This window comes from Passer domesticus, chromosome 5 (assembly GCF_036417665.1).
Source record: "Passer domesticus isolate bPasDom1 chromosome 5, bPasDom1.hap1, whole genome shotgun sequence".
Classification (NCBI taxonomy): domain Eukaryota; kingdom Metazoa; phylum Chordata; class Aves; order Passeriformes; family Passeridae; genus Passer; species Passer domesticus.
Window position 1 is genome coordinate 55,583,198 of NC_087478.1, and position 24,763 is coordinate 55,607,960.

General features: G+C 40.0%; 1 protein-coding gene and 1 long non-coding RNA gene across 33 annotated transcripts in view; one reads left to right on the forward strand and one right to left on the reverse strand.

Annotated features, from left to right (window-relative positions):
- Positions 1 to 2,796: 2,796 nt before the first annotated feature.
- On the reverse strand, positions 2,797 to 15,430 carry LOC135300800 (uncharacterized). Of its 5 annotated transcripts, none has more exons than XR_010362577.1 (5): positions 14,181 to 15,069; positions 6,976 to 7,060; positions 6,722 to 6,869; positions 4,926 to 5,072; positions 2,797 to 3,884 (listed from the first exon to the last, which is right to left on the reverse strand). It is a non-coding gene; the product is annotated as an uncharacterized LOC135300800 (long non-coding RNA). The 5 variants fall into 5 exon arrangements; XR_010362574.1 differs by lacking the exon at positions 2,797 to 3,884 and adding an exon at positions 15,163 to 15,430 and having other exon boundaries at positions 4,853 to 5,072; positions 14,181 to 14,274; XR_010362573.1 differs by lacking the exon at positions 2,797 to 3,884 and having other exon boundaries at positions 4,853 to 5,072.
- Positions 4,502 to 24,763, forward strand: part of ABCC9 (ATP binding cassette subfamily C member 9) — a 69,502-nt gene continuing 49,240 nt past the window's right edge. For 9 of the 28 annotated variants that reach the window (XR_010362571.1, XR_010362572.1, XM_064420636.1 and 6 more), the window contains exons 1-6: positions 12,883 to 13,045; positions 15,860 to 16,001; positions 16,364 to 16,485; positions 17,380 to 17,546; positions 18,212 to 18,454; positions 22,513 to 22,707. Coding sequence is in view for 26 of the 28 variants with exons in the window: in XM_064420636.1 (XP_064276706.1) it covers positions 12,901 to 13,045; positions 15,860 to 16,001; positions 16,364 to 16,485; positions 17,380 to 17,546; positions 18,212 to 18,454; positions 22,513 to 22,707 (1,014 nt within the window). In the remaining 2 variants the exon portion in view is untranslated. Of the gene's footprint in view, positions 4,729 to 6,051; positions 6,096 to 8,031; positions 8,172 to 12,827; positions 13,046 to 15,110; positions 15,224 to 15,539; positions 15,773 to 15,859; positions 16,002 to 16,363; positions 16,486 to 17,379; positions 17,547 to 18,211; positions 18,455 to 22,512; positions 22,708 to 24,763 lie in introns of those variants that run through there. The other 19 variants (XM_064420650.1, XM_064420642.1, XM_064420645.1 and 16 more) reach the window with 19 other exon arrangements.

Below are 24,763 nucleotides of genomic sequence, written 5' to 3' on the forward strand. Positions count from 1 at the left end.
TTAAGGAAAAAAAATAGTGTAATGCAAACCACATGTGTTTGGTTGCCTGTGTTGGTGGTTTGTTGTGGGGTTGTTTTGGTTTTGTTTTTTTTGTTTGTTTTTGTTTTGTTTTGTTTTAGTAAAACAGCCTTTGTCAAACAGAACAAGTAAACCTGGAGATTTGAAAATTTGTGTTGTGTGCAGGGTCTAACTTTTGCCAAGATCAAGAGCTACCAAGGCAAATAGTTGTCAGAACCCAGGACATCTCTCTGGATGCCCTGGATGGCTCAAAGCCCTGGCAGGGGTTTGGAGACGATGGCAGGAAGCCAAAAGACACCTGGGAATTCTATCTCAACCCATGGAGCAAATTACCAACTTTATATGAAGAATTACAAGTCACAAAAGTTTAAGTAGCATAACAGTAGTTGTCACAGGGTGAAAGGTGGAATTTTGAAGAATTTTACTATGGGGGTCTAGGAGACAAGATGGAGGGATTTGGGCATTGTCCTGTTCTTCTCCCTTCTTCTTCCTAGCCTTCATCTTCTTGGTGATGGTGGCACTTTGGGATTGATGTAGAGTAGAAAGTCACTGTCTAACACAGGTCATAGGTATTGGAACATGACTGTAAATAGCAAATACATAGTTTATAGTATAAAAGACAACACCAGCCTGGGGGTGGGCAGAGTATGCCTCAGACTGATCTGCAGAACAGACCCCGACAGGCCAAACAGAAAATGTTTTAGATAAGAAATAACAAGCAACCATGAGAACAACAGCTGAAGACTTCTGATTTCTTCTTCGACAGCTGGGTTGGGGAAAAGAGACTTTTTAACACTCCTCGGGGTCACCTTGACCAGAGGAGATCCCACGAAATGGTAGCATTGTATTTGGTGTGTCTGCCTCCACCATGGCGCCGTTGTCCCTCAAAGATCAGAAGCTTTGTAAATCCATGTTCAAGGTCTGTGGCTTTCTACACCTTTTATAGAGATGAACTCTGAGGTCTGAGATTTTCTCATCCTTCTCCATATAGAGTTGTTCACTACTTAGATTGCTCTGTTGAAATTTTGCTGTATATATTTTCCACAACACTTTTCCCCATAGAAATCAGGAATGATGACTTTTAAGAAAAGCTGTGGAAAATATTTCAAACAATACTAAGCTTCTACTGCCTCCCCCCCTCTCCCCTTAATAACAATAAATATTTTAAACAGACAGAGAATTTATGCAAAGAATAGACCGAATTTTCTGACATTAAAAAAAATTCTTTGCTACTTCATTACAATTGTCTTGTTAGATCCATTAATTTTTCTTTAGATAAAATGAGCAATGTGTAATTAAAATAAGAAATAAGAAAACTGCAAGCTTTTTTTTTAAGTAGGGTTGTAACTGTAAGTAAAACTAATCTTGAAAGCTGTGTCAGTCTGATCTTTTTATACGGTGGCACAAGTTCTGACACAGCACTGTGGGGATTCTGTCACTGTGACAATTTTAGAAGCAAAATAGTCCATAAGTTATATAATTGACTCTGATTTTTTTATTAGCATAAAGTCCTGGTATAAATTATGTAAGTTGGTTTAAAATCAGTCAAGGAATTTATCCAGTTCAGCACAATGAGAAGTTTTCTCCAAAACAGCCACTTTAGTGGATGAAATGATGACGATTTCAGCTCTTCACCTAAGAAATGGAAAAGACAAGGAGCCTGCAGGCATCTCCCTGAGTCTGGCTAATAAGTGGAAACTCATTATGGCCCAGTGCTTTGACTGCCATAAATGCTGTAGAAGGGCACGTATGAATTGGCCCACAATATGGGAAATGGCAGAGAGAGCTGCTGGCAGCTGAAACCAGAACAGCTTGTTATGTGAGCAGGGTCCATAGTGCAGCCACCTTCCTTTCCTGGTTAGTGAGTTAAATATTAAACCAAGACAATTCAGGTGGAAAGTGCTCAGCCAGGACCTGTGGCAAATAAATCCACACTGCAGTGCCTGTTGGGTAATTTTCCTCACATTGGTGAGTCCTAATTTATGAAAACCTTTCCCCACACATGTTATTCTTCCACCATTTTGGTTCTTTTGGTTTCAGCTGGCCAAGCTGATGGAAGCCCAGCAGGGTGTGGAAATCAGAGCCGGCCGGGCCATAGAACAGAACGAAGAAGCCAAAATTCAGCGGTTTTGTTAAGATCCACTTAGAATATTTTGCATTCTGCCTCTCCCTCCCTAAAGCCATCAGGTGAAGCAGCTCCTGCCTTTAATCTGCCCATCCGCCATGGTCAGGCACTGCCCCCGCTCCGGGGCCGCGGCCACCAGCCCGCGGAGGGACTCCCGCCGCCAGTGAGTGCCCCGGTAGCGGCCGCGGGAGCCCGAGAGGGTGGCGCATCCTTCTTCACATTCCTCCCTGCATTCTTCCCCGTATCCCTTCCCGCATACTTCCCCGCAGCCTTCCTTGCATCCCACTCCGCATCCTCCCTACATCCCCCCCCCCCCCCCCCCCCCCCGCAATGCCTCCTTCCGCCACCGCATCCGCTGCCAGGGCGGCAGTGCCGGTGCTGGCGGTGCCGTGCCCGGTTCGGTCCCGCACTGCTGGCACCTCTGCAGTTGAATCACCCTCGACTTGGAGAGATGTCGGTACCAGATTTCGTCTTGTGGAGGCTGACTGGGAAAACCGGTGACGTCCTGGACGAGGTTCCGCCTGTGGTTGTTTCCATTCATTTAAACGTCCAAACATTCCCTGAAACATTTTGAATTCCTGTAATTGCCATTTTTCCCCTCTCTTTCCCCCCTCCTTCCCGCCTCCTTCCCCCTGACAAATCGAAAAGCCCTGATACAAAATGCCAGATCAGGGCTGAGTGTTCTGACATTTCAGAGCTTTTAATTTTTCTTAATCCTTTAAAAATGCATTTCAAAACACTTTAGCTTGTCATGATAGCATCCCATTTAGAAACAGCAAAATGAAACATGCTGGCTGATTTCATGTTCATTCTGCCTTATTTTTTTCTTCCTGTTTAAACAATTTTGTAGAAAAGGCAGAACTGAATAACAGTGAACTAAATATTCATATTTTGGTGAAGACAATTGTGACCATAAATATTACTCACTTCTGTCAGAAATTAAATGTATTTTCAAAAATATTACATTACAATGCTATTTCAGATGATTAGATGGGATAAAACTTTTTTATTTTTAAAAAAATCTTTAATAAACATAGATATATAGCAGAACTCAGACTTTCAATCCATAATCTTTTTTCTAAAGCACTTCATACATCAAAAGGGATGAAATAAAGGGGGAAAAAAAAGTAAACTCAAAGATTTTAAAGTGCTTGGAGAACTGTTGAGGTCTATTGAAGTGTAAAGCTGTGCTGGTATTTCAAATCAATGGGAGCTAAGAAAATGTACTAATTAGCTCTGAGGTTTCTGATTTCTTATCCCTACAACAGTCAGGTTTGAAACATCAGAGAAAAAGGAGCAGCCTGGGTTTACCAAGGTTTTGATAAATCCTGCAGTGTTTGGCCTCAGCCATCCAAGTCCATTCTCAGCTCAGCATTCTCTGTAACACCATTCATGGAAGCATGGAAACACCTTTGACTTCAATCCGTTGGAAACCATTTGCTCTCTAATGATCTAGATGCAATCCCTGGATTCTGCGAGGTCTAGGCAGAATTCTGTCCCAAGGGCCTCCAGCTTCAGTACTGAATGATGGAATAGGAATTGGTCTGGGTGGTCCTTGTGTCTCCCTTCCAACTCAGTCTATTCTGTGATTCCAACAGCTGTACTCAAAACCACCTGCCACATGTCTGGTGCTGCACCACACTTCCCAGATCTTTGCAATTTATGGCCTCAAGTTGTAAGGCTCAAGTGAAACTGTCACAATGGAAAAATCCAAATCTTGGTTCACCTTTGTTTGATTGCCCTGTGAGAAAATGAGCAAACAAACCAACTGACCACATGTGGGCTCTCTTGGGACTTCTTTACCTCTAACTAAACATATATCATGGATTTTGCAACTAAAAAATGTTATCCCATGTAAATAAGGGCTATTGTGTTCAAAACTGTATTCCTGGTATGAGCATTGAATTAGTCTGGAATTTTATTTCAAGTATTTAAAAAGCCATTTCACAAGAAGCAGACCTGTGTGATCAAAAAGTGAGGTTTGGTCTATATTTTAAGCAGAAGAGCTGGAGTGACTTAGGTAAGTGAGTAAAGTAAAATATCTGAGTAGACTTTTCTGCTTAATATGGTGAAAGACATGCAAAATTATGTTGTCAAATTCAAATAATCCAAGATTAATTACATAGAAATCAAAAGCTGAATCTCTGCAAGCTTGCCAAAAGTTAGACTACCTTGTCTAAATTAATTACTTCAGAATAGCCATCTGCTAATAGTCCATGTACTGCAGTGCAGCTTCTTGGAATCTTATTGCTCCAGAGAGGGAAAAATTAAAATAAAAGCAAGCAGAAAAAAATCCCAGGGGACTGTAGCTTCAGGAGGCGAAAAATTGGTTCTTTTTGCTTGCCTATCTCTTCCCAGTTTCCTGCCCCCTTCAGCGAGTAAGAAAGGCAAGAAGAGTTTGTGCACTTTGGAAACCCGATAGGAGGCAGCAGCTGATCTTCCCATCACCAGACTAAAAATAATCCACTCCAGGGCTTGGAGCGGCTTCACTAAGTGGAGGAAAATCCTGCCATCGGGATGATATTGATCACATAGCACAACCGAGTGACACTTTAGGTTGGTATTTTGGGGTTGTGTTTACAAAGGTAAGCTGCAGTGTTTGATCTAACATTCAGTAACCAAACGGGGCATGCGATGACCCTCCCCCCATTATCTCCCACTAACCACCTCCTCTTCCTCCTTCCCTTTATATCTGTGGGACAGGGCTGCTCCTCGTTCTTTCCTGGGATTTCAACTCCAATCTCTTTTTGCTTTTCCATTCACAGGCGTTCTCAGCCTTTACCTTCCCCTCCTGCTGATGTTTTCTTTGCTGCTGTTCACAGGGTTATGTTTCTTTTTTTAAACTGTCCTGTCTTGGCAATGTGAAGTCGATGGTTTTACAGCAGGCAGCGTAGCACGCTGGTGTTGGGGATCGCATTGTGTGGAGAAGCTTTCCAAAAAAGAAAGAAGAAAAAAAAAAAAGACGACGCATTTAGATGTGTGCAGATGTTTGTGTGAAATGCTTTGCATTGCCAATAGGCTGTTTAGCACCATTGCCGTTGCGATTTAGCCTGTGTTTGGAGCCTGATCCAGAAGGCGCCCGAAGTCAATGAGATTCTTTGCACTGACTTCAGCACCGTTTGGATCAGGCTGTGGCACACGGCAGTTAGCTCTGCGAATGCTGACAAGCACCAGAGGTAATTCATCATCCTGAGGCCCAGAGGAGCTGGGACAGAGTTTAGCAAGGAAGAGGGGTCTGTGGAGCTTAGGTGGTCACAGCTTAAATAAGGAATAAAAGAAAATTGTATTGGGTCATTTTTGATTAAGTAGATTTTAAAGGGACAGTGCTTTCTGCCGTTACCACAGCAGCACTCTTTGCAAGACTATAGATCACAATGGGTTGGGTTAGAGTGCCTTTAGGAAGGTAAGAAGACCAAACTAGAAGGGTTCAACATAGAAAGGAAAAAGATTCAGAGCACTAACCTAAAATCTGTGGGAAATCTCAGTTAGGCCTTCCATTCAAAGCTATAAATTAACCATTTGTCCTTAGTTAAAATTTACTACGGGAAATTCCAGAAAGAAAGACAAATTTTACTTTTTTGTAGAAGATAGGAACTAAGTACTTTTGTATAACTCTGAGTATTTTCTTCACCCTGCACCTATATGCATACACATATGTATATACATACATGTTTTTATGTATATATGGGCATATAATGCACATTATATCTAAGACCAACATGAAATTTGATCTGAACTGAGACACAAGTATGCTCTGTAAACAGATATATTTTAATTAGGAAGTGCAACTATCAATTTTTTTTAAAGTGTGGACAAGAGAACTACTTCAATAAATGTTTTCAAAATATTCTTATTCCCCCAAACAAGCTCCACCTGAGGAGTGTATTTATATATATTTTTTTTTGTAGTCATAAGTACCTTGCAGAGCATGATGATCAGAGTGATAATTCAGGTAAGATGAAACTCTTGAATATGAAGATTTTTAAGTCCACTTTAAAAGACCCTTAAGGTAGTTAAAATGTCTTTTTAACATTTTAAAATAATCCTAATTAAGGAGTCTTATAGTTTTGTACTTGGTGAGGATGTTCTCATAATTTTAATGGAAATTTAGATTATCTATCATTTTTCCACTGTCTTCTTCAGAATTGCTTATGGAAAATATATCTCATGAACTGGCTTAGTGCCCTGAGAATCCCCATTTATGCTTGTTAAAATGAGATTTGTGAGTGTTTAGGGTTCAATGTTTTGTCATTTCCTTGTTTACGACTTTGACCTATTTTCTTTCTTCCCAAAACTTCTCTCTTCTTCACAGTGAATATTTGTTCATTAATCACTTTTGTTCTGTTTTCTGTTTATTCTCTTATGACTATGTCTGTCCACCTTAGCCTAAAACCAGGAGGTCTTAAGTTGCCAGTAGTGGGGACCCTAGCATAAAAATTTAAATGCTTAAAAGACGAGAAGGATTTTTTAGCTATTTCATTGAAGGGTGAACTGCTGTTCAGATAGTTCACATCCTCATTAAAGTAAACCAACAGGGAAGCAGATTCCCAAATGATGTAAAGGAGAGCTGAAACTTGCCTTCCACTGGTACCAACATGGGCCCATCCTCCTGATTGTTCTTTCCATTCTCCTCTTCGGTGAAGTTTGGTTGATGGCTTTAGCTCATACTGACTATTCAGCACAGGTCATTCTCAAAGGGAGAAGGAAAAAACACCTCTGAGAATATCTGATGAGTTGTAGAGTTCATAAAGACAGAAGTTAAAGTGAGTAATTTGGCAGTAACCTAGAAAGACGAAGGCCTTCCAGCCTACAAATGTTAAAACAAAAATTACCTGGCACTTGGCACTCCTGCTGGGTTGCTGAATGTAGCTGATGCTTGTTATCAGATGATCTTAGTCCATTACTACATTTACATGTCTGAAATGATAGATTAAACCCAGCATGCTTGGCAACATTATTATAAAGTGTAACATTCCTGCTATAATTAGGAGTGAAGCAAATTGTGATGTACCCACATTGCTGCAATTACCCCAGCATAACTTGTTGGCCTACTGTATTCAACAGCAAGTGAAACTTTCTCTGGGAAAGCCATTTTTTTGCAATGACTATGGATAACATTGTCTTTTAAAATTAGTTTATGAGCCCCTCAACAGTTGTTCTGAATGGCTGCTACTACCTGATGAGAAATAGTGGTTCATAACTGCAGATGACCAACAAATTTCAAAATAACTTTCTACCCCTTCATCTGTTTTCTCCAGAATATTCACTTTTAGGTTACATGGTTTCTTTTTTCAATGTGGTAGTTAGACTGCTCCCATTTTGTTCAGACATTGCTATTGGCCAGTCAAAGCCATCTTCCTGCAGAGAAGCTTTCAGCTCCAAAGATTCCAACCTGTGCATGAGCTTAGAGAAAAGGTCAATGCATATGAGAAGAAGAGACCTTTGTTTTCCAGTGCCTCTCCCTTCCTTTGGGACCCGCAGATAAAGTTTTGCTAAGAGGCTCCAGTGTTATGTCCTTGAGACAGTCCTGCATGAGCCAGGTTGGGAATTGAAGTAGTACAGCTGCAGCAGCTCAGATCTGATGTCGAGCTTGATGTGAACAGGGCTTCTTATCTTGGGAACAGCAAGTGATTAGGACTGTTAATTGTGAGACTAAACTATGTGTGGCTCTCTGCTGGACTGTGATCCCGCAGCAATGCAGGCAGACTGCAGAGGGTGATAAACCCACCTGGCTTTGCTATTTAATTCACCTGTGTACCCTTCCAGGTGGTGCTGTTTCCAGTATTCCCAAGGAAGGGTTCTGGCAGGTGTAGGAGGGTAGCTGCTGCTGTGGAATGCATTGAGTCTAGCATTAAAGGCTTTAATCTCTTCCATCCCTGTTACAACAGAAATCTCTTCAAATTTCTCCTGTGGCTCTACAGATGAGTTTTACCTCATTTACCATTTGATCTCTCACCACATACTTACTGCGGCCTAAAAAGTCTGCCTCCTCGTCTTCGGGAAGGAGAAAATCACCTTTGACCACAAGGTGGGAAAACTTGAGTGAGCTCTGTATTCTGATTTGCTTAGGTCTAATTCAAAGACCTTCAGCATTATGGGTTTTGCTGTTCTGTGTGATTAGCATTCTCTCATTTTTTTGGTGGGAAATACAGAATAAGTATTCAGTGTATTTAGTTATGTACTTGCATAAAGCTCAGTGTGGCGAGAAACAAACAACACTTCCTCATGTAAGCAAGGCATCTCTTTTTCCCTCTCTACAGATGTGGAGGGCTTTTACTCTACTAGTAAGCAAATGCTGGGCTTCTAACTGAAGCCCAGCATTTGCTTACTAGTAGAGTAAAAGCCAAGTGAAGAATAGTTTAATAGTTTAATTTTTATTCAGGAAACCAAATTTGTTCAGTGGTCAGTCATAGAAATGTTCCATCTTCCTTTCCTGCTGCTGTTTTCAATGAGTTATAATACTAAGCACAACTGCAATTTTTCATTTCTTCATGTTTTGGCTTTTTTTTTTTTTAATTTATTTTTATTAATTTTCACATTTTCATTTCATATAATCTTCTGATTGTACTGAAAGAAGGGAATGGTGCTTTTTCACTCTTTCACTGGGTAACTGCAATCAAGATCTTCAAACTGTCTTAATTTCCAGGCTCAGTTTTTTGAGTGAAAGCTTTCAAAACTAGGACTCATTAAAAGCCAGTGTAGCTGATGCCTTTTAAAACTCTTTAAAATTCTTAGAATTATTAAAGATCTCTTTAATGTGCAACACTCAAATGCTGTTTAAAAGTGTAACTTTGATTCTTTGATTAGTCTGAAGCTTACTCTGTTTGCAGCCATAAAAATTTGTCCTTCTTCAGCTACACTGAACTATCCAAGCATGGGATCTGAGCATGGGCATAAGAAATTTTGCCATTATATTATGAAATTTTTATTTGAAAAAGACTGAAGGCTGCACTGTTTTCTTGGATGAGTGATTGCATATGAAAACTTGTCATGGTCCAACTCCTGTTATTTTTAGTGGAGCTGCAAAAGCATTGTTGAAAAATACCCTGTACTGTCTAGAGAAATCAAGGATTTGTTCTTCTGCCTCAGGGGCTTTCTTTCTGTCCTTCTTTGGAGAAGAGCACAGCTTGTTAAACTTTGAGGATAATGAAAATGAGCTTCTGGAGGCGTGCCCTGATGCTGCAGAAAGCAATGGCTAATTTCAGCCTCAAACCAAAGGGCATTGACTGTAAAGGCAAAGCATCCTCCCTTTGATATCAGCAAAACTTCATCCAGTTTATTTCCCTTATCTAGGAAACTTGAGCCAAGAGGCAGGAACTACATTGCATGCTTTATTCCAGGGGATGATCGTTCTGTGCATGTCTCCACCTCCAGAGTCTCCTCTGTATCTAAGTTTTCCAAAAAACAGAGCAAGGTCCAGCAGTTTGAGTCACAAAACTGTGGAGGGTGTGTGGGATCTGCCTTCTGAACCAGAAATGGATGGGAAGGGAAGCATGGAGTTGTTCCTCTCTCCCCACAAGGCACACTGGAGATGATCTAATTTCTCAGAGCTCTAAGGTAGTACAGGGTGTTTTCATACATCATTCTTGAAGATCCAGAGAACTGCCAGCAGCAGGTGTTAGGAAATTTGGGATGTGCCAACAGATGTAGAATATGACTCCTGCACTTCCAGCCACAGCTTGTTCCCAGCACAGTGGAAATGGAAAAATGGGTGGAAGGAAGGAAGGATCACTGTACTGCTAATGCTGCCACAGTTCTTATCTCCTCTATTCCCTATCAGTGACAAACTGTACTGGATGTGTGTCCTGAGCTGAGCGCTGCTAAACAGGGAAATGGTACATTTTATGATTTAGCATTTTATGAGGCCAAAGCTGCATTGGGGCAGCACAGCATCACAAGGCTGACCAGAATATTATGATAGATTTTAAGCCTATGGAAGTTTAATGAACATGGTCACTAGATAAACTGATTCATTATGAGGTTTTCTGATCAAAAAACCTTAGGAATTTAGTATCAACTACCCTATCTCATTTCATTTGCCATGTTTTTTGGTTTTTTTTTTCTGGGAATTTTTACAAACTAACCAACCTAGGCTTGATTTTCTCTCTTGTTTTTAAGTGAAGGCAATTAAATTCTACTTCTCTTTTTTTTTTTTTTTTTCAAATGAACAAAAGAATTGTGAATAGACTGCCCTTACCCTCTCTTGGAAAAGATCACCAGTATGATGGGCACTGTCTCTAGATATCAGTATTAATTAATAGGACCAGGTTCTTTTTTCAGCCATGGCAATGTGCAAAAGACAATTGGTTTTAAGTGTTACTGGGTACTCCATACTATACTGTTTGTGGTACTCCATCACAAAACTAGGCCCAGCATAGATTCTTGTGAAGATTCAGATGTGATTCTTCAAAGATGCATCTTGTACAAGAGCTTTTAGCGACTATTGTTTGAGGTGTGATGGGAAACCACTGCAAACTGATGGTGGTCTCTAGTTAGGAGAAAGCACTCTCCCTGGAGTTAATAGTCATTCACTTGAACATTTGCTGCCCTCTATTCTATTTCCCTTCCAGACAAATGGGAAAAAACCAACAGTTCCCTTAGCTTCCCTTGGATGTGGTTTTCATCCTTTTCCCAGATAGCTTTTGGCTTCTAGTCAAAAATCAACACAAGGAGTCAATGATTCAATGCTCATCTGAACCCAGAATTCTCCTGCCTTTCAGTACCACTCCAGCCACTAGACCACAACAGCATCTTATGCTGCCTCAGAAGAGAGTCGTCCTTGTGGGAAAGGGAGGAAAATTCCTAGCAAAACTGCTTTGGACTTCTGACCCTCGATAATAACGAGGAAACAGCATTTCTGATTTTCAAGAGATTATTATTATCATTATGTTTCCCTTAAAGAAGACATGTCAAGCTTTCACAAATTAAACCCAAACAACCTCTGTGTAGTTTTTTTTTAAGTTCCTTATTTGTTTTGCTAATAACTCCTTGTTATATTCAGACAGCTCCTGCATTAACAGAATGTTTATTTTTTGTTACTTAGCCTTATGTATTCATGAATCTATTTTGGTATAAAAATAAAATTATAGAATGATAGTGGTCATATCACTGTATTCATGATAGAGAATGGGCCAAAATCTCCATCAAATTGTGTTACAGCATGTGGACTGTTAGCAGATAGTGGTTACTGAAGTTTGAATTGGTTGACCCTCAGCTTTTGCCTCAGTACCTGAATGAGAGTTCTTCTTAACTTTTGGTAAATCTCAGCCATAAACTGCAGATATATTTGGGAAAGGGAGGGCATTTATCACACTCCTTTCGAAGAAACTCCTCTTCTCTGATGTGTTTTGATATGGGTTGTGATTTTCAGATCCAAAAAGAACTTGCTTAAAAGCTAACAGAGGGTTTAGCAGAGGTTCAAAAGGCTTCTTTGAATTCTATATTTTTGTGATGATCTGCATGTTTGTTCTGTCTCTAAGGGACTACCTGTGTAGTTTATGCTTACCTTGTTATGATTATCTTGTTTAAACAACCTACAGAACTAATAACTATATGAGGAAAGAAGGAAATCTTTTTCTCCCTAGTGTCCCTGAGTTTTTTTTTGTTGTTTTTAAACTGCACTTATGCATTTTCTGCATCCCTATCTTGTTCTGATTCTGCAAAACCTATTAATGCCAACGTTCTTGCAGACAGATGCTTTGCTGATTAAATACATTCCTTCTATTTTAGCATGTAAAATTTGAGGAAAGGGTGTGGATAAATGACTTTCCACAACTTACTCTACAACACTATGTTGCTCTGTGTAAGTCTCAGGCAAAGAAATGAGCAAGGAAAGACTTTGTTTGAAGTCCTGTTTCATCTTCTTGTAAAGAAGACTAAAAATATAAATGATGCACAAGTTGATTTAAGCCAGAACCTGGACATAACTCTGAGTCACTCTATGGCCCATGCTCTGCAAGCACGAACACAGGAGCTTATCATGATGTACAAAGACAATCTCACAAGAAGTAATGGAAGTCAGAGACTGCTGGGATGAGTCTAAGCACATGTTTAAGGGTTTTCAGGATCAAACGTAAATGTTGATTTACTGCCTAGGCAATCTTCAGTACCACCTACTTTGTTTAAGATTTCATGATTTTTCTGTAATGTCTCCTGTGTTTGGCCATTGTTCTATGTGACAATGAAGAAATACAAAATATCAGTGAAGGCAAAGCTGCCAGATCACAAATACCAAAGGTTCGGAGCTTGCCCTGGAAATGCAGTGCAACAAATTTTTGGAGATATTGCATAGACAGTCTTGGCTCACCAAAGAAACAGCAACACACAGGTCAACTTACATTCATTTGAGTTTTGTTATGAGAAATGGAAACACTTATTTTTCAAATCTTCTACTTTCTGTCGTTATATTCTCACAGAGCTATTGCAGCATAATGTTTGTGCCTATAGTGAACACTAGAAGTTATAGCATAACGTATTTAAAAATAGCACTTAAATAATGAATGTGGCTAAATATAAACAATATTATCAAAATATAAACAATACTAATGTCATATAAACACAGCCTTCTAATGTACTTGTATTTGACATAGCCCAAAATAATTTTAAAAATACAGTTGTATTATTCTGTATGGATTCTTCAGTGTGCTCTTTCCCTGTGTAATTATTATATTTATTTTGTCTTTAGCCAAAAGGAATACTGGCACTCTTGGTAGTCAGCATTTCTCTCGTTTCTGTAGTAGCCAGATCCCCTGGGAGAGATGAGACTTGCATTTTGTGGTAATGATAATGCCTCTGCCTACAACATCAGTGCTGGTGTCCTCAGGAACGTCTGCTTTGTGGATGCCCTCAACTTGGTCCCTCATGTTTTCCTGCTGTTTATCACCTTCCCAATTTTGTTCATTGGTGAGTTGTTCCATGGAGTTCTGCCATTCCACAAACACTCAAGCATGTGTTTATATTCAGTCATGTTTGCATGGGCTTGGTGAAACCATTGGATGTTTTGTATTTATGAATTCAGAAAAAAGAGAGGAAGAATGGCTTCACCCAGAGGTGTGAGGCCAACCTGCTGAAATGTGGGAATTTTAGATATAGATCTGAACTAATTAGCATGAAGAGATGTATGAGAACCAGAGAGATCAGATCCAAATTTGCTGTGAAACTTCTCTCTGCAGAAGTTTTCTTCAGATTTGAAATTGGCAACTTGCAGCCTTTGTTATTTTTAGATATTAGAAGACTTAGGGCAGTGGGTCTGAATTTCCTTGAAGTTACATGAATTACAGAGAATATCCAAAATGTTCAGATTGGATCTAAGGCTAGGACAGGTGTAGGAAATATTTAATATAGAACAATTGCTTCTTTTGCCAACATTTGTAAACAAAAGCAGAGAAATAGAGATTTTTTTTTTCCCCCCAACAGAAATAAAAGAATAAGAAATGATAAATCTCTCTTGAGGAATGTTGGAGAGTAGAGGGGCTCTAATTCACATAGTCTTGTAAAAAACCCCATCTAAGCTAGTAGTTTAATGATATTTTTTCTACAGTTGTCTTTTTATCCCAGTTAATTTGCAGTGGTCAAATAAATATAATTTAATACTTTTACTGAGAGGTCAAACGGCGGTGTTCTAATTGATTATAGGAGATTATGAGACTTGAATAACCATCAAAAGTATTAGTGAAAATAAATATTCTCCTGACAACGGCATGAGAAATGCCATGTCAGTTCTTCCATGTTACCTTCCTGGTATTGCATGTGTAGATGGTAATGCATTTCTTCCCCAAGGAAGATTTGAATTTGTGGCTGTATTTGGACATGAGATTTAAGGCCTTCCATCATGCAAAAAGACTCCAAAGTGGTTGAATAAAATGCTACAGGAACCTGTGGGCTAAGACACTCTGTACCTAACTGTGACATGATTCAGTGACTAAAAACTAATTAAATAATTAAGCAAGAGAATAAGAAACTAATTCTAACAAATTATAAAGACTAGAAAGAAACCCCAGGATTATGGAAACTCTCTCCAACAGTGCTGGATTTTTACCTCAGTGCTGGCTCTTCCTTTGAGGTGAGATGCAGGTCATCCTTGAAGCACAGGGCTTTTTGCAGAAGTGTTTGATGAAAGTACATTGCAGGGTCTGAGAGATAATATTTTAGAACACTCTAACATAAAGTGCTACTTCAATTTTTTTAGAGGTATTAGCCAATTAATTTTGAAATAGTATTGCAGCTGCTGAAAATTCCCTCAATTTCGTAACAATGTTAGGAAAAAATATAGCATTTTAAATTGTATGCTGTTTATGTAAGTATGTAATTCTTTGTTTTCTATTTTGTATGCTAATTATCAGGACAAGTAGTTGTTGAACAGAGCATTAAAAGCCAGCTGCAGTCCATGGTATAAACTGCATCCAAACCAGAAATTTGGTGATAAGCTGTGTTTGTGCAGATGTGTGGGCAAAGAAAAAATAAAAAGTATCATGAGAGAGATAAAGACAGGAGCAAGGTCAAAGAAAACCACATTAGATTAGGAAATTCTTACAGAACTATAGAAAATGCTTGAGGTAGCTATGGAGAAGAGAGAATAATTTGTTATTGCAGAATTTTGTGTCTTAACCAAGGATGAAAGGGTGAAATGCTGACAGTTTCCAAGAATGAATACACTTAGATTTTGGTTTATGTGTTTCTGAGTCCCCTGATGAGCATCCAAGCGCAATTAGGCACTGCATCCTTGTGTAGCAAAAGCACATCCTGGATTTTAAACTGAGTTAGTTTTGTTTCCTTTTGTTTGGTTTCTTTACTTCCCAAAATGTGCTGTTGTTTGGATTCTCTGCAGGCTTTGGGAAGCCTGTCAGGGAATTCCAGGAGTTGCTTTACAGTAAGAGGGACTTTTGGGCCCACTGACTCAGGACAGCTCTGTACATGTGTGGGAAGTGACAGAGGCTGAGGCTCGCCACAGAGAGGCCAGCCTTTGGTCAGGCCTTGGTTTCCCCAGCCCTGTCACCTCCCTCATCTCCTCTGTGTCCCACCTCTTGCTGGGTTGCTGGCCTCAGAGAGGATCTTGCCTGTAAAGGGCAGGTGGCATCTGAGGTGATGACAGAGAAATAGGCTTCAGGTTGAATTCGTTGATTAATTTGAGTGCTGGCTCTGTGTTGGGAGCTCTGAGGGGCCAGGAATGGAGAAGCCTACGAGGCTGGGCTGCACTTGAGGGAGAGAAGCTGTGAAATCACTGTTCTGCTTCCATTCAGACTGTACTCCCAGCCAGGCCTGAAACAGATAATAAATGTTACTTTTTTCAAGTAAATGCATCTCTTTGAGGCCACATTTGAGGATGTAACTTTTATATCAGTTGGAAATTTTTCCCACTCTTTCTGTGACTGTGAAAGACGTGAGGATGCCATTGCTTTGACTCTGTCAGTCCCTGATGTCTGAGGGTGCCACTTGGGGTGCTTTCTTTTGTTGTTGTTTTCTTATCATTTGTTTTCTTATCAAAGACTGTTCTTTGCTTCAAATTTGGAAAAAGTGTTGTCTCATTGTCTTCAGAGTTTTATTTAAATTATGGGCCAACTGAGACCCTCCTGGATCATCTTTTTAGTAACAACAGCCCTATAGCCTGTAGGGGGTTTGTATCGATTGCATGTAAGTGTGGCCCAGAAAACTGATAAGCAGATCAGTGACTGACTTGCTGTGAGATAACCTTTCTCTTTCCTTGCTATCATTTCCCAGGCTGGGGAAGCCAGAGCTCCAAAGTGCAGATTCACCACAATACTTGGCTGCATTTCCCTGGGCACAACCTGCGGTGGATCCTGACGTTCACCCTGCTGTTTATGCACGTGTGTGAAATAGCAGAGGGGATTGTTTCCGACACGTAAGTGGCAGAGTTTGGTGGATAACCATGCTAATTGCATTTGTTAATGAAGAGTGTTAATGTCTGATGGGCTGGCTAGTAAGGCATGAGGAGGTTTGCCCCCACAAAGTTCACACAATCCTTTCATGAACTCTCTAGGTTTTAATGGGATGAAGGTGAAGCCATTGTTAAGATTTATTCTTCTCTCAAGCTATAATGGCAAGCAAGTATTGATCAAAGTTAAGCACTCATGAGGACAAAAATGTTTTTGTCTCTAGGAAATTCATGTTTGTCCTCTTTAACTGATTAGCAGAACATCTATGGTTTCACACAATGGTGAAAAAGGCACCAAATTCACTAATTTATACCGTATTTATTTTCAGACAAATGAAATCTCGCCACCTGCATCTCTTTCTACCAGCTATAATGGGTTTTGTGGCTGCCACTGTATCCATAGTCTATTACCATAATATTGAAACATCCAACTTTCCAAAGTTACTGCTAGGTAAGTCTACGTCTGATATTTATGTGCTCTTACAAATCCCAGTATTTTAGCCAAACTTGGCTTGTGTAAGTTGAGGAGGATAGCAGAATGTGTGAGAATATTAAAACAGAGAGGAATAACTCTCTGCTCTTGCAACTGTGGTAGTATCATAGGAGTTATTGCACCTTTCAAAAGGTACACACTGAAAACTTTTAAAATTATTACAAAAGAGAAAGTCTTGCATACCTGCGTCATTTCTATCACAAGCTTTTAGGTATTTTTTAACACTGTGGATAATTTTGAGGAAAAACTTGTCTGCATTCAAAAGGGCAATTTCAAAAGGCCACTTTGAATAATGATCTGACCACAAACTCCTGTGCAGATGCTGTTCTTTCTCAACATCTTTTGCAGCTGATTCCAAGATTATTCCATCTGCTCTCAGTCAGGAGATGGTTGCACCAGATGTGGCAGAGTATTGTTCCATACAAGTACATTGTCCAAACTGCCTGTAACTCAACCACCTGAATAAGACCCTGACAGATACCAGCCAGGATGCAGGCTAACACTAAATTCCATAAACTCTTTTTCCAAATGAGCACATATCTGTAGTCTCACTTGGGATACACCCTGCTTTTTTAAAGAGGCAATGTGACTTTTGTCAAGCTGTGTGCCTTTTCCTTCACTATGAGAACAAAGTTCCCCTTCAGATTAAGTCCTCTTCAGTGGACTTTTGTACCTGTGTGAAGATCTGCCATTGTGGATCTGTTTGAAGGGTTGTGGCCCAGGAAAGAAAAGTGGCTGGTGACATAGAAGATCACTGTGCCTTCACCGTATCAAGCCATGGAAGCTAAATTGCTGCAGTTACACTTGTTTATTAATTTATTTTTAAATTATGCACATGCATCTGTTCTACAGCCCTGTTCCTTTACTGGATAATGGCCTTCGTCACCAAAACCATCAAGCTTGTCAGATACTGCCAGGACGGGGTGCCTTTTTCTCAGCTGCGTTTCTGCATCACTGGAATCATGGTCATCCTCTATGGGCTGCTGATGGCCGTGGAGATCAATGTCATCCGAGTCAGGGTATGTACCTTCTTCCTCAGGATCTAGAAAAATATCAGTGTCATCATGGGGGTTGACTCCTTAGTCCCAGGAACTCTGGCTTGTGTCAAGTTTAGGCCCAAGTTTAGCTTAGCCATAAAGATTTGGCTAATTCTGTGGATATCACTGGTGATTTAAATCTCTTTAATATGTATGTCCTTGACGTATCCCCTGGGCTTGGTGTGTATGTGTGCCTGTGTGCATCTATCCACACAAAGTGCACACGTATTTGTGTAGATAGATGCATATTTGTGCACATGAGGAGGGTATAGGTGGATGTAATCTGTAAAATACGTGCTCTGTTAGTGCTCATGAACTATTTATGCAGTGAATCTTTAAGTTAGTATATGTTCTTACCCATGAGAATTTAAAATAAAATTATTTCCCAATAATTCATTTTTACTGTTGTTCAGCTTGAGATAGGTGGTACTGATAGGGTTCAAAACAGTATCCACATCCCATGTTGCTCAATTGTTTGCCAGTTATCTGTCAAAATGGAAATGCTCCTATTTCCACACAAATTGCACATATAATTACCTTTAAAAGCAAATTTGAGACTGTGGTTGTCTCACACATAGTTTTTCCTAAAAAATTACTATTAATAATGTAATTTCTGAGCCCATGATTGTCTGTTTTCTCCTCTGCAGAAGTATGTGTTTTTCATGAACCCTCAGAAAGTAAAGCCTCCAGAGGATCTGCAGGATCTGGGGGTGCGGTTCCTGCAGCCATTTGTCAATTTGCTCTCAAAGGCAACTTATTGGTGGATGAACACTCTCATTATTTCTGCTCACAAGAAACCTGTGGACTTGAAGGCCATTGGAAAGCTCCCAATTGCAATGAGAGCACTGACAAATTATGTCTGTCTCAAAGAAGCCTATGAGGAACAAAAGGTAATAACAGGTGTCCATGTCACTGTTCAGCCTTAGAAAGCCAAAGTGTCACTTTGAATTTCTTCAGCTTTCATGAAATCCTCATTTTAGGAATTTTTAACTTAGAACTGTTTGTTCCAAGGTGAAACATTGGCATAGGAAGTTCCAATCTAATAGTTACTGTTTGGTTTTAAGTGAATTTATAACAGGAGAGAGTTGCCAAACTGAGTGCAACTGGAAACTAAAACCATGACAGACTGATCACTTGCTAGATTTTAACAGTGAAAGATTTGTTTAAATCTTAGCTACTTTTGAAACTGGAAGCCATTCTGTCCAGAGTTCCAGCTGGAAACACTCATCTTCACCTTTTTTTTTTCTCCAGACAGAAAAATAGCCAAAACCACACATCAAGTATAGCCAAAACACTGGTGTCTTAGCAGTGATTTAGTCACCAATCCCAAACACAGAACCATAGAGGCTGTGATGAAGAAAATTAACTCCATCCCAGCCTGAACCACTACAGAAAGCATGGTTGGGAAAACTCACTGGGTAGGGCAGGATTTTCCAGGGAAACTTCTGGATGCATTTAGTCAGCTCTTTGCTCCCAGCAGCTAATGGAGCTGCAGGCTCCTTTCTGTGCCTTCTGAGATGGAACAATTATCAGTATAATTGTTTATATCTTAATAGATATAGATTGCTTCTCTTTCCTTCTGCAACTGAGGATTACAGAGACCAGAGATCAAGATCTTTCTGCTTTAGGCAGAAAGCTACTGAGTTTTTGGAATTGAGCTTTTCACAGCGGCCTGGGAGAGGTGCATCCCTTAGACCAGCTCCTTAAGGTGCCTGAGCCCTACTTGAAGAGGCAACAGAACGATATCCAGCTATGTGGCCCAAGGACCTGAGTCTGCCATTCTTGACAGGCGTGACAGCTGGGTGCCAGCATTTTTCTGTAGCTCATTTGCATCTGTAGTTACTGTCTGTGCCTGCACAAAAATGCAGTTCAGATGCCAAAAGGCAAAGAAAATGTGTATTTTTCATGTGCGTGAGCACAAACTTTCAGTGTGTAGCTTCCCTCAGTGCATGTTGTGCACATATAGACGCTTGCATAAATGGTATGTATGCAGTTACACTCATCTACATTTCTGATGCTGCCTTACATCAGATATTTTGTGTTCTGTAGTTGTTTAAAGCCTTAAGATTACCACAGCCTCTAGCACATTTGTGCTACTATTCAAAAACAGGCTGCAACCTTGAAGTAAACTGGTACTTTGTAGATAAAGTAAACCAAATAGTAGTACAGCAAATGCAAGGAGCCAGGCAGTGGGACTCACTGCAGTTCATTCCTGTGGAGAAATGCATTGGCTTGTGCCTGGGTGGGCCAGAAAGCAGATGCAGAATTGGGAAAATTCTTCGGACTGGAGTGTGGTCTGCAGTCTGGAGGAGGTGATATGCCACTGTCTTCGCTTTCAAGTGTGTATTTTACACTAATCTCCTGCTGGTGAGGGGAGCCTCACAGCCTCCTCTGGATTAAGTGGGGCTACCCCAGCCTGTGCCTGCAGATAGCTGCTCTTGGCTGTGCTCCATGGCCCTGCAGAGAAAACTCCTGTTCCTTCCCCAACCTTTCTTTTCACACCTTAATGAAAGATGCTGAAGACGACCTTGAATACTCTGTATTGTGAAATGCCTTTGAGATAGCTCACATGACATTGTCTTGCTATCTTTTCTGCATGCAATGAAAATGGAAATAATAGTATCAATTCTCACATAATTCCATTTACATCCCTCACCCCTCCGTGAAAAAAAAAAAAGTGATCCTCTTTCGGTTGTTGTTTGGCTGTTGTTTCACTTTCTACAGAAGCAGGCTAGATGTTTCACACCACATATCAGTGCATCGTATATCACATATCCAAAAATAGGTTTAGCACATTGATATTACATTTGACTTACCCCACTAGCCTGAATTCTGTATAATTTGTCCTGATGGTCAATACAACCTTTTCTTTTGGGCGCTTAATAAAAAAATTAATTTTAAAGTCAGGGACCATTAGTTTCCTATGTCTGCTATTCATGTGCCACTATGGTTCTTAGCTGTTAGGGCCAAGAAAAGGAGGAATGAAATTGTGTTAAGTATCAATCACAGGGACAGGGCATTGCCCTTCAGCACCAGGCTTATACTGCCAGCTCCAGAACAATGGAAACAGTCAGATTTCCATATTTATGGAGGCAAACTTTATGGGTGACTTGATTTGTCACAAAGCACTGTTTACTGCCCTTTATTCCAACTGTGGAGTGCCCAAGGTAGAGAAAATTACAGGAATTTGAAAGGAAGTTGACAAAGACAAGGACAACCAAATCAAGTGGCACAGCTGAGAACAGCAGCCCAGACTGGTTAATTAATATGGCAAGATTCTATGTAAGCCCGTAACACTCAAGGACCATTCTGGAAAAGAAATAATGATTAGAAAAAGGTCTTTCTCCCCTCATCCTGTTACATGCTTCAGCTAAGATGAGGTCCTTATTTAAAAAAAAAGGAGAAAAAACAGTGTTTAGCAATAAATTAGATAATTTAATAACATTTTTTTCCAATGAAAAGGAAACAGATTTCATATAACGATGGTCAATGTGTGAATTACAGTAACAGTGAAAATGGCTATTAAATTGTTAGAGAAATAAGGATTAACCATTGCTTTTTAACAAATTTACTATTAATTGAATGCCCAGAACAGTATAACAATTTTTTCCCAAAAGATGGCAGCCATTTGCCTAATAAACTAGCATAGCTCCTCTCAAGCTCTTAAAGTTATTAATAATTTATTTGAGGATGGTGATTAATCCTTTTAGGGCACTCAAACTCAAAACCCATTACACCATACATTCAGTCCCTTTTGTCTGGGCAACTCACACGAGGCCCTTGTACTGTTTTCCCTCCTCAGAGGAAGCAGTTTCCTTCTCACCCCTTTTGAAATGGTAGCTCTAATTTTACCCCATGGTTCTTATTTCTTCTTCCTGAGCTCCTTGGCACTGGTCTGGCACCGTGTCTGGCAGCTGCCTGATCCATCTGAACATTTTTGGCACCATGCATATAACCCGTCTCACTATGGAAATGGCATAAAAAGGAAGAACTGAGAAAAGAGGGGAGGGAAAGGCATCAGGCAGCCAGGCAGGTTATAGGCATGTTTGCTTTTTCTTTGGTGAACTCGTTGGGGCAGGGGGTGGTTGTTGCTTGGCATGTGCTTAAAATGTCTCTGTGAATGCTCAAGAGAGCTTGGCTTGGCTTGCAGCTTGCAGGCATCTGTGCTACTTGAGAAATTACAGATGCTTGTTTAAAGTGTCAAAATCTGCTGCTTGAAGTGCAAGGAAGCATGCTGCAGAGCACGGCTCTGGTCGATAAAACTCTTCCTTTGTTAAACTGAAAGGACCTCAGGGATATCAGAACTCTTCTGATTACACAAAGCTATATCTGCTGGTTGGTGTTTTAGCCAAGAGCTGTGATACTGTGTAAATTCACAGATCTGAAGGCTAGAAAGGACCCTTGGTTGATTTAATCTTACCTCCCATCCTGGTCTGCTGCTTTCATTTTTTGAGCAGTTATCATTGATTGGTTGAAGTGTGTCATCCTGGAATGCATCCAAGAGTTGGAAAAAATTCCAGATAAATTAAATTAAACAACATTCTTATAATTGTCATGTATTTTTCCTGCAGTCAGAAGCTTTACAGCTTGTGAAACCAGGATTACCCGTGTGAACAAAGGGCTGAAAGGTCAGACCTTTCCCTGAGCACACATGTGACAAGGGACAATGGCTGCCTGCCAGGATGATAATCTGTGTTTACATTCCTGTGTTCGCAGGTTGAGGAAAGTGGTGGGATATAGAGGTGAGGAACCACAATTACCAAGGGGAGGCAGAATTGGAATTTGCTGTGGAAAATGTCGGAAATCTGTCGATAATTACAGCAAGATTACTGCATCACTGGGTCCAAACCACCTTTCAGGAACCTTTTGGGCATCCAGACAGGAATAGTGCCATATAAAGCCTGGGAGGTTTCTCTTATTCCACTGGGTGCCTGTTTCTGTTTTCCAGAAAAAGGTGGAGGACCATCCCAACCGGAGTCCCTCCATTTGGTTGGCCATGTACAGCGCTTTTGGACGGCCAATCCTGCTCAGCAGCACCTTCCGCTACCTGGCTGACCTGCTGGGCTTTGCTGGTCCACTCTGCATTTCCGGCATTGTCCAGGGCTTCCAGAATACAACCAATAATACAAACACCACAGAAAAGGTAACCTGACAATGTGCATTGAAAGGCTCTGGTAGTAGTTTTAGAGTCATATCAGGTATTTAAGATAGCTGGCTGCATGCTTTGATAGGTCTGTGGTCATCACTGTATTATTTCATTGTTTCTCTCAAGCAAATTGAATATTTCTGTTGTGAGAGACAGTCAAATTATAAACCTGAGCAGTGAGAGGCTTGGGTAGGAATGGAACACAGGTCGTGGAGGCTCCTCCCAGCTCCCCAGCTGTCTGTCTTTATGGAGTCATCCCAGGAGTTCTGGGAATAAGGAACCATTTTTTCTGCTCCTCTTCAACTGTGCCTGTTTGTTTCAGTAAGGACACACACTGGTGGTACCTCAGTGATGCATCCAGCCTGGGTATTTTGCTTAATTCCTGTCCATTTGTCAGTTTATACTTCACTGACAGTTTTGAGTTCTCTCAAATCTGTTTTTTATACTGGGAAGCTGACAGTAGCCAGTTCTTGTTTGTGGCTGATTGTATTGATTGCTGCTGTGATGAACTGTGTTGGCACATACTGAGAAATTGAAAAGTATCCACTTTACTCAATGGTGTTCTTGATACTAGAGATGCACAAGAGATGCCATATCAGTGCTCATTTCAAGTTTCACTGCGACTGAACTTTCAGGGATCACATCTAAATGCTGAGCAAGTCTCTGATACAGAACATTTTCTATCACAAGAAAAAGGATTTATGAGTAACTAATGAAATGATACAGGTAAAATTATTTTACTGACAGCAGAGAAGAAATGACGAAGACATTTTTCTGCATTTGTCTTGTGACAGAGAAACATCTCCATACAGTTTTTGGAGTGTTTTTTCTCTGAATGAGCAGATAGGTATGTAATAGAATAGCATTTTTCTCTCCAGATAAAGTATCATCACTATCCACATATCTTTTTCTTGGCTGCTCACTCCTGACATTAATTTTCTTCACTGATGGACTCAATTTGGCTTGAGACTTTCCTGCACTGAAGGAGAATTTAATTGTACAGCTTATAAAATAAAGCTTTTTATCATCCTTGAACCTGCACATGCAGGATTTAAGCCACAGAGTTACAAGGCAAAGTGCATGTTTTTGTGCCTTCAAAAATGTTGGGGTTTTTTGCATGGTGAACAAACAAAGTTTTTAAGCTTGAAAATAATTTCTGGATCTCAGATTTAGGAATCTGTACCTTGTCTTCTTCCTTTATCTTTTGTCCTCTTCAGTGTGGTGGCTTCAGTTGTGGCTTTTTAAAGTTTCAATGAACATTGGCTAAAGGGAAGATTGAAATAATTGGAAATCTTGAAAGCACTTGGTGACAGTCACTGTTTCTCTTGGATACATTTCAGAATGCATGTGCCTTTAATTTATGGATTTTGATAAACTTTATCTTGGTTGTTCTTGCTATTAAACATTTCTCTTTTAAATTCTCTGTAGTTCCAATTAATGTGAATACATTTAATCTTATGTTTATTCTGCCTTAATTCCTGAGAACTCCATATACATTGTAAAAAGTTATCAAGAAATGTTATTTTCTTAATGATATCCCTACTATGAAAACAAGGGGAAGTTAGATGCAGCAAAATACTAAAAGGGAAGTTTTCTAATATATTTATCTCACCATTCATGCACTTAAGCAACTCTTTTTTCAAGGAATCTTGGGGAGATTGCTTTCTTTCTTATATTGCCCATATCCTTAATCTCAGAATCATGCTGGATATTTCAGTAGGACAGGCTTTTTCCTTCTCTCTCTCTCTCTCTTTTTTTTTTTTTTTCCTGTAAGAATTCCAGTACATCCTGCTTCCAGCTGGGTCGGAAATACCAAAGGAATAGTCTTCCTTGGAGTATTTTGATACATTTGTTTCCTCTTCTGCCTGAAACAGAGCAGAACAGTGAACACAAAAACTAGAAAATTTAAACAAAGGGCTTTAAAGAAGACTTTTTATCTCTTCCATATTGAGGCATTTAAATTTAATTTTATGTGGAATACTGGCATGTATAGTCTAATGTTATTCAGAATTTATGGCTGTCATAGACTGTACTTATGGAAGGAAATGTTTCC